Here is a 14,819-nt window from a genome sequence, read left to right on the forward strand (position 1 = left end):
AACAGAAATATGCTTGTTTTCATAGGCATTTCTCAGTTCTTTGTGTATTGCCGATGATCGGTGGGTGCCGGAGGACATTGAGTGCCTGGCATTAGCAGATCAGCTTCTGCTTTGAATTATCACAGCAGAAGCAGCCCGCCGGTGGCACCCGCATGCCCCTTGCAGGCAGAAATGCAGAATCACGTATATATACATGATCCTGCACACAGCTACCGCCTTGTAGCAGTAAAACTGCTATAGGGAAATCAGCAAGTGGTTAAAAGATCCTTCAATGATGTTTCAATTTGTAAACTAGAAACAACTAAAGGTTGTTAGTCAGTACTTTGGAGGCTGTCTAGGTAGGCTTTTTAATGTGATTCAAGACAGCAGTTTCATATTTTGTGGAGTGACAGGTTCCTTCTTTAGGTATAATAATGTTGTACTGCATCAAAGTTGCCAGAGTGTTTGTGATAATAGTGATTCTCTATTTTCTGTTTTGTATTTCTTTATTATAGGGAAGATGCACCCAAAGTCAGAATTGCTGTGTGGTAGAGGTAACACGTGTTTCACAACTTGCCAAAGTTGTCATCTAGTGTTTTAAAATCCTGAAACTCCCACATTAATGTATAAACTTCTTCTAAAGAAGTATCTATAAAAAAGGCGTTTATAAAATCAGTGAGGTTATCAATGAACAGCTGTAGGCTCTTTAGAACATTGAGTATAGGAACTTCAAGAATGAGAACTGAATCATGTAAGGACAATTGCTTCTAAAAATAGCATCAAACTGTCACAAGCACCTTTAGAGAAGACATCCTAATCTCTGTATTGCAAATTTTGAGTATTTCAGTATCTTGTGGTTTACAGAATATCCAAAACTCCTCAACTGTGTCATTCTTATGGATGGGAAAGACGACAGTAAAAACCATAGTTACAATGTTGCCTGCATCCACACATAACATAGAAACTCCCTTTGAAATGATTAAATGGAGAAGATGAGATAAGCAGCCTTGGTTATAGATGGTCTTGTTATGGTTACTAACCAACTTCTGTAGACCATTAGGTATTCACATATTAACATTTGCAATGTCTACTGACAAGCCCACAAGTTTTGCTAGAAATTCTATGTTTTTTGAAAATGTATCTGCTAAATGGATTATATAGCATTTGCAGAATTGTGCAGATCAGCTTCCCCAGCATTGCAAGTTGTATTTTGCTAGAAGATGGATCAAGAAAATGAACTAGCAAAGGGAAAACTTTTTTTACTGTAGACACCATTTCTTTCATTCAAACACCATTCATAAGGTAAATAGTTCCCTTCTCACAATATCATTGAGAGCACTAGTGCATTTTGGTGCCAGTGCATTATTAGTTATGGTTGTACACTTGTGACGTCCATATATATCACTTTGCAATTACAGAGAGAAGATTCTTCTGAACAGTTGACTCATTCCAAAAAGGTCGGTGGTCCCAGGAACTCTGCAGTAGTAAAATGGGGAGGTGCTCCCCTAAAGTACAGGGAGGGTGTGAACACAAAAGTAGCAATAAATACAAAAAATAAAAACAAAAAAGAAACATCTACACACCCAACGGCTACCTCATTTAAATATATTAGAAATGATTAAATTGTGTACAGCATCACAGATCCCCCAATGCCACCCCCCATCCACCCTCCCCATCCCATCCCACATGCCATCCCTCACCTATCATAACTACCCCAAACACTAAGCTCAGTGACTTCCTCCTCTGAAATGAATGTGGCCCTACCACCAGAAGCTGGGATGGGCCACCCTACAATAAGACCCCCTAAAACTTCATGCTTCTAGTACCTGTCATAGGTATGAAAATGTGCCCTGTTCAAGCAATGGTCTAGCTGGCATGTCACCTTAAGACCACAGTGGGGGAATGAGATGCACTCGCTGTTCCACAGCTGAAGCCATCTACATGTATCACTATGCGACTGCACAAATCCAGATGATCTCAATCAAAAGCCCCAATCCTACAGAGTGAGGATAATGCCACTGGAATCAAGTGTTCACCAAGATATATGATGACAATCAAATTGGTAATCACAGATGTCAGTCTGCACAGTGTCCTGTCATCAATATGAACCAACTGATAGTCTGTGATAGGAAAGACTGGGTAGATAAAGAGATGGAAAGTAGATCACATGCTGAGTAAGCTGCAGTAAGGATGTATGTACATGTAGCTCTGGCAGGTAGTGCTGTCAAGTCGCATTAATCAAGCACTGTAGTGAAGCATATGGTGGATACTAACATACCACCAAAAAAGTGCCCATACAGATAGCAGGAAAGAACAAGGAAGCTGGATCAAGTATGATCATTAGCAATGTCCATATGCCTAACAAATGTACCTGAATGTTCTGAATCCCATACTGTGGTGAAGCATATGGTGGATACCAACATACCAAAAAAAAGTGCCCATACAGATTGCAGGAAAGAACAAGGAAGCCGGATCAAGTACGATCATTAGCAATGTCCATATGCCTAACAAATGTACCTGAATGCTCTGAATCCCATAGGTATTATTGGTCCAGCCTGTGCTGCTGGGCTGATCCCATGGTGTATGGGTACCCCCTATACGTACAGCCGGTATGACCAGTGTATATAACACAGAGGGGTCTATCTGGTACTCACAGTCCCTGGTGTGCGGGTCCGGTTTTCACAGGCATTGATAACAGCTCCCACTACACTCTTCCTGCAATGAGAGATGTATGGCATACAGCCACTGATGACTGGCTTCCTGGATGCTCCCGATCACTGCAGCAGCTCTGAGCTCCCTTCAGTGCAGCTTGAAAAGATTGGGCTGTATATTCTTGTTTAGAATACCATGCGGTGCTTCAGGAAGTAGGGACTCTAACCCCACGTCGACGTGTTTCACTCTGCCCACCGGAACTTCATCAGGACCTGTAAGCCAATAGGCTGTCACTGGATTAAATGTAGGGCTGGGTCCTACCCCCTAACTAGATTTTTTAAATGGTTAGTATACCAGTGAACTAAATTGCCTATTATAGTGAGATAGCGGAGGCTACCAGCTGAACACACCAGTAAAAACATAAAGAGAAAACTTATATGATTCTTATCACTTCCACTATGACAAAGAGAGATAGCAGAGAGGAAAAAGTACAGTTAAATGGCCATTTCTGAAATATATTACATTTTAACATATACTCCTAATCATTACTGAAGCGTTTCCATTAATTGGGATAACCCTAGAGACACTGTTTGAATATTTGACATCCTTGACCCCTGTATGTAGTATTCTTTGGGTAAATCATTTTGTTGGGAAGTGAGGGATAGCTTGGAACAGAGGTATAAAACATCAATACCTAGGCATTAGATCACCAAGACCTCACTATATACAGTGTAACATACCATAAATAGGTCATTTTGTCAAGAGTGAAGGGGTTATTACGGACAAAAGTAAAAAAATACATGCTCCCTGATTTACAGGAAGCATTGTAATGATACATCCGTGTTCAACCCCTTTTTGGACAGCGAATCTAAAATAAAAATCCATTTTGCTTCCTTTTTATCAATATCTTGTCCCAGTCACCTCTTCTCTCAGACATTTCTAGCTTGTAAATCACCATACATTTAAATCCTCTAGTTGGGGAACCATGTATGTCCCTAAAATGTATTGCCACTGGTGACTTGTCATCATTTGTAGTTATACTGGTCAGGTGTTCCTCAATTCTCTTACAAAATTCCCTTCTGGTTTTCCCAACATATATCTTGCCACAAGGGCAGATAATCTTATATATTCTAATTGTAGATGAACAATTACTAAAAGACTGTATTTTAAAGGTTTGTTTATCTTCTAAAACTTCTAAAAAGTTTTAGTCTTCACCACATATTTGCAGACACTGCAATGTCCGCAAGGGTGCATACCAGTTAAAGGTGTAATGGATGGTAAGATTGAGTTAGGTTCCTTGTCTGATTGTACTCACTCTGGACCAATAGGTTACCTATAGTTGGAGCCCGTTTGGCAATTAGATTACGTTGAGGGCCTAATATTTTCATAAGTTTGTTATCTAATAACAATATGTGCCAGTGTTTATTGGGTACAGCTTTAAGTTGGTTCCAATGAGTCCCATAGGTAGTATCTTTAGATTCCTGTGGGATGCTGATATCCCTTTGTTTCATCCCCAAGATTTCCTCTCTACATTTGTTTAGTGCCTTAGACATACCCTCCCTGATAACAGAGTTTGGATATCCACATGCTCTAAATCTGCATCTAAGCTCTCTGCTCTCAGCATAGAAGTCTTTCATGTTTGAACAGTTTCACCTAATTCTTAAAAATTGCCCTGTGGAGATTCCCCTGATCTGTGGCCAGGGGTGGTGGCTGGTGGCATGGAGGAGGGTATTGCCAGATGTGGGTTTACTAAAGGTTCTAATCTCCAGTTTTGGGCACTCCTTTCGGATCAAAAAATCCAAGAATTCAATTGGGTAAGGATCCACCTTAAATGTATGGTGAATATAATCTATTGTTCTGATTGAGATCCACAATGAATCTACTGAATTGTTCTGGTGACCCCCTCCACACCACCAGCATATCATCTATATAACGAACCCACAGGGCAACGTGTTTCTCAAATTCTGGATGAACATAGACCTCCTCCCTCTCCCACCATCCCAAATGTAGACAAGCATAAGAGGGGGCACATGCGGCTCCCAAGGCAACTACTCTCCTCTGGTGATAATACTTTCTGTTGAAGATGAAAAAGTTAGTATTCAAAACCATCTCCAGGAGTTCCACTAGTAACTCATTATGGGGACCCGCCAGAGGATGACGAGTATCAAGCCATTGTGAAACCGCATGTATCCCCACCTCATGTGGGATGGTGAAGTATAGGGATTCAACATCCACCCCTGCCAGGACGTAGTCATCAGGTATAGTGAGATTCATCAGTCTTCGTAATCTGTCTGTTGAATGTAGGACAAAAGAGGGTAGTTCCCTGATTAGAAGTTTTAGTTGTTTGTCTATATAATTGCCTACTCTTTCTAGCGCCCCTCCTATGCCTGAGACGATACAGCGTCCTGGAGGGTTTTCCACATTTTTATGCACCTTTGGGGTGACATATAATGTAGGAATATTGTAGTCATCCACCTTTAGGGATTCATGCTCTTTCTTTGTAAGTAGTCCAACTTCATAAGCCTTATTAATGTGATAGTTGATCTCTTTAACCAAGGCAGAGCATGGGTTTTTGGGCCATCTCTCGTAGCAAGTTGAGTTATCCAGTTGCCTATATACCTCTTCTAGATAGTCCCTTTCATTCCACAAGTCTACGTTTCCTTCCCCTATCACTAGGTTTAATGATACATTCAGGTAGTTCTTTAAGTTCTCATTTAATAGAACGTAAATCATATGTAGTAGCTTCCAGAAACATCTGGAGGTACCTATTGGTTCTAGAGCTTGGGAACTATTTAGATTTACTTGTAAATCCAGATGGTGGTGGGGGATCCAGGAGATCTGAGTTGATCAATGTATTGCCTTCCAAGTACTCAATTAGTTCAGTTTCACCCAGGTCTGCAAGTTCCTGTGTTGATTGTGTCATCCCAGGGCTTCTTATTTCTTTCCCAAAATAATTGTTAAATATTAATTGTTAAAGTTAATACATCATAAAAACAGACACATGTCTTTATATATTTCAAATACATCACCTCTATTACTTGGGAAAATCCAAGACCTTTACTTAACAGAGATAGGTGATCCTGTCCCAACGCATGTTCAGTTAAATTAATAACATTTAAGTCTCTTTTTTTCTGATTTTGTGTAGTTATCCTGTTCTCCCAGGAAGTAGAGTTACCCATCCTGGATTGTCTCTGTCCCTGTATTTGGGCTCCCTTTCCTTTTTCTATTCCTTTTTTGTTTCCTCTTTCTCCTATATGGCCTCCTGGGTCCTCTCTGTCTGACCCATCTAAGGATGTCTCTAAAAAGTTACTGATTTATTGGCATCTAGACTTTGATCCCTCTTTTCTCTACTTTGTTTCCTAAACTTACTACAGGACCTACTACGTCCCCTCTTTTTTTCCAGGTCAAGGATTTTCCCACTCTCAAAATCCATTGCATCTCTCTGGAATTTTTTCTGTTTACCAATCCTTTGTTCTTTCTGAAACTCCTCAACTTCTCTTTTTAGCCATTCATTAAATTTCTCAAATTGCTCAAGATCCTGGTAACCACCCAGTATCTTAATGCTTTCCTGCAATTTTTCCTTCAGTTTCTGCAGCTGTATCTTTTCCTCTTCAATAATAAGCCCAATTGAGTGTAATCCATGTTTGATCCACTCCTCTGTCCAAATTTTGAGGAATCGATCATTATGGAGATGCTCTGCTGGAATAACACGTTCCCGTAGCCCTTGTGGTATTAGTTTTGCTTCTATATATGCTTCCATTGAGATAATGTTCCATTTTCTTTTTAGATGTTTCATAGTTAAGTTTCCATGTTTTCTAAATAATTGGTTAAGTTCTGCTTGACATTTAGAAACATTATGTTCCTCTCTACAAAATGCTGCTCGCATTTCTTGTCCAACCCCATCAACAATACGGAAAGCCATATTTACACTTTTTCATCAGCTGTGAACAAAAATAAAAAACAATAGCATCTACAATCTCACACAAAGGGTGAAGATGGTAATAACAATGCCCCCCACTGGATGGGAGGACTGCAAAGGTGGGGTATATGTATGGGGAGTAAAGGTGGTCCCTACATGTAAAACATATGGGGCATGGGGGAAATGATGGTGGTAAGGAACAAAGAAGATGGTATAGGAAATGGAAGGGGAATATAAAACATTTGACTCACTTGGTCAGATGCAGCGAGGGGTAGGTTATGTTGATTCAAAGAACCTGTAATTGACATTTTAGCTTCAATAATTTGGTAAAAGAGATACCATTTTAGACTGCAAAAATGTACTTTTTTTCGAGCTCTATACTCTCTATAGATTCTTTCACTTAATGGATTGTGTTCTTACAGTTTGTGCTTTTGCAGTCACTAAGACCTTTATGGGTTATCGAAATATCAGGACAGCATACCAAGCAATAGATGTACCACATTCCTTTTCTTGACTTTTTAAGAAAATGCTATAGTATAGTTTTATATGTATGAGAAAGTACAGTATATTTTCCATTAATCAACTTCAAAGCACTGTTGAATATCTATTTGTATGTATTGTTGCAGTTTATTCTTGATTTAGCCTCTTTATTGTTGCTATCTGTCCTAAAAAAAAAAAAATATAAATCAGAAAAAGCAATAACTCATCTAAAAATCAGAACCATTCATCTTGCTAAGCAAAACAATGTCACAAGGACTTGGGTAAACATATTCAATACCAATTACCATGTGTCAGTTCTATCCAGTTCAGTCCAAAGATTAAAAACCTTGTCTTGAGGTAGATGTCTGTGGGCTTGCTTGGGAGAAGAAATAAAAATGTTTTGATTGCTCTTGGTTCAGTGGATGGAAATGTGTGGATTAATGGAGAAGGCATTTTTTCTATTTTGGATAACCACATAAGAAACTGGAAAACCTCAGTGCAATGGGCAGACAAGCATGACTTTAAGGAAGAGGAAATACAAAAACTCAACATGTTCTATTGGTGACAGGTTTGACCTTGGGCAGACTCTTGCAGTAGGCATATTCAGGCTTGACTGTGGGTACAGAGTGCAACAATAGTCCCTTGGATATCACTGATAAGCTTCCAGGAAGAGATACAGATAACTAGTAGACATGTGCAATTCGTTTCGTAACTAATTGAAATTTGGCCGAATTTTGCATCTTTCAGACATTCGGATGCATCTGAATGTCCGAAGAAAAAAATAATGAATTTCAACTAATACGAAAGAAATTATAGCGGATATAACAAATGAATTTGGCATGATTCAATAATTCCTTAAAGAGCTAATGAAACAAAGGGTCAACTCAAAGTAAACCATACAGTCCAATCAGCTGATTAATTTTGTGCTGGAGGTTGGATTAATGGCAAAATGCATTCCTGAGAACTGAGTGAGAAGGGTGTTGTATTGTATTTGAACAGAGGAGAAGAGATATTGTCATTGTGTGTGTTACTAGATACAATAAACAAATGACTTTCCAAACTACGAATCATTATCACGAATATATATATATACATACATAAATATCGAATTTCAACTAATATGAAAGAAGTTATAGCAGATATAACGAAATAATTCAACGTGATTTGAGATTCACTATAACAAATATCGACACTCTACAGAAATAACAATTATCCGAAAACAAATTAACGTAACATAACGAATATAACAGAATGAAATTATGTCTTTCACAAATGAAAACAAAACGAAACTAAACAACATTTTCCATTGTGCACAAGTCTAGTAACTAGGATGACTGTGGGAGTATCTGTTGCTGAAACAGGAAACCTCAACATAAAGAGCAAATGTGCATCACCAGTAGGGACAATGGCAAAGGAAAACTCAACAGGTGATGTTGGCGACAGGTCTGATCATGGGCAGATTCTGGAAGAAGACAGAAATATGTTTTTTTTTAACTTAGAAACAAAAACAAAAATGCTCATAAAATTCTTCCAATACATGTGGCAGAGCTACTTCTTCCCTTTCCTCTTTTTTCTTTTTTTTATATGGTAAATCAAAACAGCACAGCCTCAGTCACATGTAGCCACAATAAAATATCTGGCATGTCCATGTGTCCCCACCATTCATTTGTCCTGTGTACAAAAAATATTGTCATGTACAAGTTGTCCCTTGGGTTGTTTTTTTGTGTATGGTATCTGTAACAGTGTGTTTCTCCCCTACCACATGTCTTCAAGCCTCCCAACTCTGTTCAGTTCAACAGCAATTTTTTTTCCCAATGTTGCCTACATCCACACTCAGCATCCACACTCAGTCTGTCAGAGTATAATTGTAACACAAACAGCAGTTTAGGTCCCTTTTCACAGCCCTTCACTTTTCTCTGCCCCTTCTCTTCTCTAGTTCATCCAAACGCTGCACTCCCACAGCAGCCAGGTCACATGTTAAGCTCTCTGTTTCCGAATCTCCTTTTTATGTAGTTGTCCTGGGAAGGCAGAGCTAAAAGTGCCCGTGCACACCATTTCTCCCTGACCCACGTGAGTGACATCATGTAATGTTTACAAACATGTGGCAGGCTGGAGACTTGTAGTTGAGATCCTGAGAGCTGATAACACACATAAAAAGTCAGCAAGTTCCCAGGTATGTATATAATGTCATAGTTACAGGATGTTGTAAATATATTTTGTTCATTCAGTTTTTCCAAATCTTATTTTTAAATAGTTACTTCACTAAAAACTTACATTTCACATATTGCTAGTGTGAAACGATCAACTGCAAATCAGGACTATTACAAAGTGTTCCCACAATCCCTGTTGGAAATATATATATGTATTGTATTTTTATTGCTTCTGAAAATGGCAACACCCTTAGGTTGATGGAAACTATGGTAGAGAGTCTTCAACAGATGCAGTATAAAATGGCAGCATGTGAATTATTCCAAAGTTTGACCTACAACTGGGGTATCACTGATATAATATTTCCTTTTTTACATCACAAATATGTATAGAAAATAGCATAAATCAAAGCAAATGCTATATGGGCACTTTTTTACTAAATAACCAATATATTCAATTATATTTCATTGTAATGCTGTTGCCTGATCATGTTTTCTGTGCTTACAGATATGCATGATCCAAACAATAAAAAACCAGTGATGGTATACATACATGGAGGGTCTTACATGGAAGGCACTGGGAACATGATCGATGGAAGTATTCTCGCAAGTCATGGAAACGTCATTGTTGTTACTGTCAACTACAGGCTTGGTGTCTTAGGTAAGTCCACAACTGTATTAAATTCCCACATTACCTTTTCTGTAATTATTATAATTAACAAATCTTGATTTTTGAACCCAGTTTTGCAACTTTGGCATATGTAAATAAAAGTGTACATATCATTGCAACTACTGATTTTTTTTTTTTTTTAATCAAAGGAAAACTTGCCTAAAATATATATTTTTTTTTATTTAGCTGTAAATTTCTTTCCATTACCATGGTCCGCCACCCAAAAAAATAAATCCATGAAATAAGTTCTTCTACTCCTGGTATAAAATTAGACATGCTATCTGCCAATAGAACCTAACCAGAAAGTGCATTCTATACATTAAAAAATATAGAAAATATACCAAATCAAATCATTATTCAGCCACAAAAATAATGTCAAAGCAATAACTCCAAGGCCAATAATAAATATATAAAAATATCTCCTCCGATTCCGCAACAAGGCTGATTGACGAACGGCCATTCAGAAACAAAATGAAAAGCACAAATCAACACTCACTAAACTTCTACTAACATGAAATTAGCAGAAGGAGCCCAAAGTGTGGTGCTAAAGAGCTGAAAAACCACGTTGTACGTCTTGTACATCACTACATTCGTATTAGTTGGCCAAACTTTGTGTGACTGTGTGTATGCAAGACAAGTTTCAGCCAGCACCCTTCAAACAAAATTCCACGGTTTTGTTGTCGGAAAGTCCAATTGTGTGTATGAGGCATTAGAGTGATTATTTGATTGAGAGATGGTACTCCCAGCTCTCGATCCTTTGTACAAGACCAGGACCAGGACAGCTCAGCCTCCATGCTAGGAGCAGGTTATGGAGGATGCTTCCAGCAAAAATTCTGAGCACGTGTTGTATATGCTGCACCGCAAAAGAAGACCCATGTCTGCAACGCCGCATGAATAGTATGTGTAAGCTTGGCATAAACTAGGTAAAGTATATCTAAGCCTGTATATAATACTGTATATACCAAATATGTTGTTTCACAAGTTTCACTGTAAGGTCAAAAACATTCATTTTCTATATACGTATCTTTTCTCAGTTAAATAATTTCAGATGATCCTTCTAACAAGGTATAAGTATTTATTTTTTTTGGGTGACAACACATACTCAGTTTAGCTACAACTTTGTCACTCTTTCCTGCACACTCCTTTGTTGGACTAGAAACTGCTGTGTACAGCACTGATATGTTCCACCTTAGCCACTACCAGAAAACTGTGGCATTCAGCTGCTGCTGGAACATATGCATATTTAGAGAATTCGAGTAAACGGTCCCCAGGGTGTGCACAAGAAAAAATAGGCAACATAAAGGAAAAATTATACTTACAGTAAATAAATAATAAAAAAAGTGATATTTTGCTTAACTTACAGTGCTCTGCAAAACATAGCATTCATTAGTTTAGTGCTATATCAAAGTAGAACTGTGTCCTGACTATTGACATGTAAAGAGTATCTCTCTTCTGGGTGATCTACAGTATGTACATTGCAGGGATTTTAACAAACTTTGTAGCAGATTCCTACCCTTTGTTATTCTGAAGAAATCTCTGAAAAATCTGTGTGTTTGTCTGTGCCCCTGGGCTGAGTGAGTCTAATAGGAGTAGTTTCATAATTGTCAATCAGCTGCTGCACCTGCAGGCATCTAAATGAGGAAAATTGCATGGTCAGTATCCCTTTAGACGTGATTTTCTACTGGGAGTATCACACCAAAAATTAAATTTTTGTTGCAAGGGATGCCTGAATTCTGACTTGCAAGAGAGAAAGAGAGCAGCACCATCTAAGTGCAGCAGTAATAAAAACTTTTATTGCAAGGATACTAAATAATACTCATAGGATACAAGAAGGTAAGTGCTTGTGGTATAATGGGGTTCATCTGCTCTAGGGAGGACGTGTGCTGCTCTCTTTCTCTCTTGCATGTCCACAGAGTCCCTTTCAGCTCTTACCAGAGCCTGCATCCATCTATCACCAGACTTCTCCTAGAGACTGTTTCATTTATGGACTTTTTGTGGACTTTTATTGTGACCTTGACTGCCCATTGCTCTTTCCATCCAGCCTACAGGCACCCACCCACTATTGTTTGCCTAGATTCTGACTTGTATCTTAGTTCAGACTTCTGAGATAATCAGTGAGCCAATCACATAAGCAGGAAATTACATATTTGGGGGGGGGGGGGCGTTCTGTACACATTCTGTGTACTGAACACCTCTAGGTAGCCATATTGCATTGCATTTTGCAGAAAATGACATAGCTGCAGATTGAAAAGGAAAGCTCATTTTTAATAACATTCAATTACAATATGACTTGCATCACAATTGTATATGCTCTATTATTTTTTTTATTTCCTATTTCTTCCCACGAAAGTGGAGTTACCCTTAAACTATTTATGTATTCTTCACAAACACCAGAGATCCAGTGAGATCTCTGCATTCTCCTCTACCCTCTTCCAGAGTAAGGTTACCAGATTTTCAAACATGAAATCCAGGGACACCCTGCAGACCAAGCAAATGTTTACCTATACAAGAATACCACACCCCCATTTTTAGCCACAACTACAAAATCATGCTCTGATTTTTATCATGCCTGCAAACAATTGGTCACAGATGTTTGGAAGAAGGAGAAGAATTTTAAAGTATTTAGACAAAATGCTTTGGGCAATACGATTGGAAAAATGATGCGATATGCTACACATGCCATGGTAAATTGTGGGAGTGGCAAAATTGTGGTAACAGTGGGAGAGGCTTAAAGATGTGTGGTTAAGTAAAACCTGAACTTGCTCTTCTCATGTTCAAGAGTAAATAACACACAAAGTGCAGGTGTCAGGAGTATGTAAGGCACAGAGTGCAGGGATCAGGCATGAATAATGCAAAGACTGAAGGGGCAAGGTGTGAGTAACAGTGCAGTGTTAAGAGTGTGTAATACACAGGATGCAAGCATCAGGAGTGCATAGCACACAGAGTGCAGGGGTCAGGAGTAAGTAACAAACTGAGTCTTACACTTGCTTATTTACATCTGTGGGCAGCAAGCAGTAAGCCTCCTTGGCTTTGTTGTATAAGTCCAGTAGGCAGTGGTGGGGATAATGCCAGGAATGTTTGTTTTGTGAGGAAAGAACCTTCTGAATGGGGATTGACCCCGGCAAACAGAGATGAATAGTAACCACATCCCAGAGCACCTGCTATGTCTTTACCATTTTGATTAGAAGGTTGCCAACTCACTTCTGACAGGGAGGAACAAAATGATAAACTGATAGAACACAAAAGTGCAAATATTTTTTCTCTGAAATTTGAGCATGAGTTACTCAAGGATGCATGTAACTGGAGAAGACATCGAGGACTTAAAAAGTGTTTTACTGCTTGTTGCATTTCATAGCCTCACTGCAGCTCTACTTTAAGGAAAAATTTAAACTTTTCAATTCAACCTATTGAGCTATACCACAACCTATGGAAAATACCATTTTTTTTTTCCACAGTACAATGAACATCTAGTACTGTAAATGAAACAAACTTCATTTTCTTTGTGATAATTTAAAAAAAAGGCTGAGGGTTTTAAGTTTAAATTTTGAGTCAACGGTGCATGAATGATTCACTATAATGCCCTGTACACACGGTCGGACTTTGTTCGGACATTCCGACAACAAAATCCTAGGATTTTTTCCGACGGATGTTGGCTCAAACTTGTCTTGCATACACACGGTCACACAAAGTTGTCGGAAAATCCGATCGTTCTAAACGCGGTGACGTAAAACACGTACGTCGGGACTATAAACGGGGCAGTGGCCAATAGCTTTCATCTCTTTATTTATTCTGAGCAAGCGTGGCACTTTGTCCGTCGGATTTGTGTACACACGATCGGAATTTCCGACAACGGATTTTGTTGTCGGAAAATTTTATATCCTGCTCTCAAACTTTGTGTGTCGGAAAATCCGATGGAAAATGTGTGATGGAGCCTACACACGGTCGGAATTTTTGACAACAAGGTCCTATCACAGATTTTCCGTCGGAAAATCCGACCGTGTGTACGGGGCATTACACTGGTGAATTACTGATACTGAGTTTCTGTAATGAAAAGGTTTGTCTAATTTACAAACCATCTTTGCTATCTTCCCTCAGATTTGCCTATTTTGACCACAAATTCTGGATTGCCCTTTCTTCAAATGGAAATCCAGGTATCAGTAAAATTGGCTGGGCTGCATACACTCATTAGCACCAATAACTTTTAAAAATGTTTCATTTTTATAAGGCTGATCATTGATTTTATCAATTAATTGAGCCTAATTCCTAATGGAGATCTGCTTTACTCATGCTTTGTTGTCCAAGTCTGTGTCTGTTACGCATCCAAGGCTTCTTAACCTTGTATTCTTATTTGCATATGCTGGCATTTGCACCTTTCAGACAACATTGCAACAAAGCATGGGGTGAATGCTAGAAAAGATGTCAGTGATTGAAACACAATCTAGTTATGTAATGATACACAGAATTGCTTGTTACAATATTTAAGAAAATATTTTAACCATTTAAGGACCGGAAGATTTTCCCCCTTAATGACCAGGCCATTTTTTGTGATACGGCACTGCATCGCTTTTACTGACAATTGCGCGTTCGTTTGGCACTGTACACAAACAGAATTGACATTCTTTTTTTGCCACAAATAGAGCTTTCTTTTAGTGGTATTTGATCACCCCTGCATTTTTTTTTTTTTTTGCGCTATAAACAAAAAAACACCGACAATTTTGAAAATAAAACAATATTTTTTTCTTTTTGCTATAATAAATATCCAAAAAAATCCAAAATAGGGAATAGATTTATGGCGATCAAGGGGTTAAATGTGTTCCCTGAGAGGTGTTTCTGACTGTGGGGGCAGTGTAGAGACTGGAGGAGGAGAGAGATCGCTGTTCCTGATCACTAGGAACAGACGATCACTCTCTACTCCCCTGACAGAACAGGGATCTGTTAGATTACATTGACAGATCCCTGTTCTGCCTCTCTG

At 38.7% G+C, this 14,819-nt stretch overlaps 1 protein-coding gene across 4 annotated transcripts in view; it reads left to right on the forward strand.

The window, feature by feature from the left end:
• The window catches only part of NLGN4X (neuroligin 4 X-linked), a 662,825-nt gene that overhangs the window by 352,636 nt on the left and 295,370 nt on the right, over positions 1–14,819 (forward strand). For 2 of the 4 annotated variants that reach the window (XM_073616379.1, XM_073616380.1), the window contains exons 4-5: positions 495–533; positions 9,686–9,838. In XM_073616379.1, coding sequence (XP_073472480.1) covers positions 495–533; positions 9,686–9,838 — 192 coding nt within the window. The remainder of the gene's footprint in view (positions 1–494; positions 534–9,685; positions 9,839–14,819) is intronic. The other 2 variants (XM_073616381.1, XM_073616383.1) reach the window with 1 other exon arrangement.

This window comes from Aquarana catesbeiana, linkage group LG02 (assembly GCF_042186555.1).
Source record: "Aquarana catesbeiana isolate 2022-GZ linkage group LG02, ASM4218655v1, whole genome shotgun sequence".
Taxonomy (NCBI): Eukaryota; Metazoa; Chordata; class Amphibia; order Anura; family Ranidae; genus Aquarana; species Aquarana catesbeiana.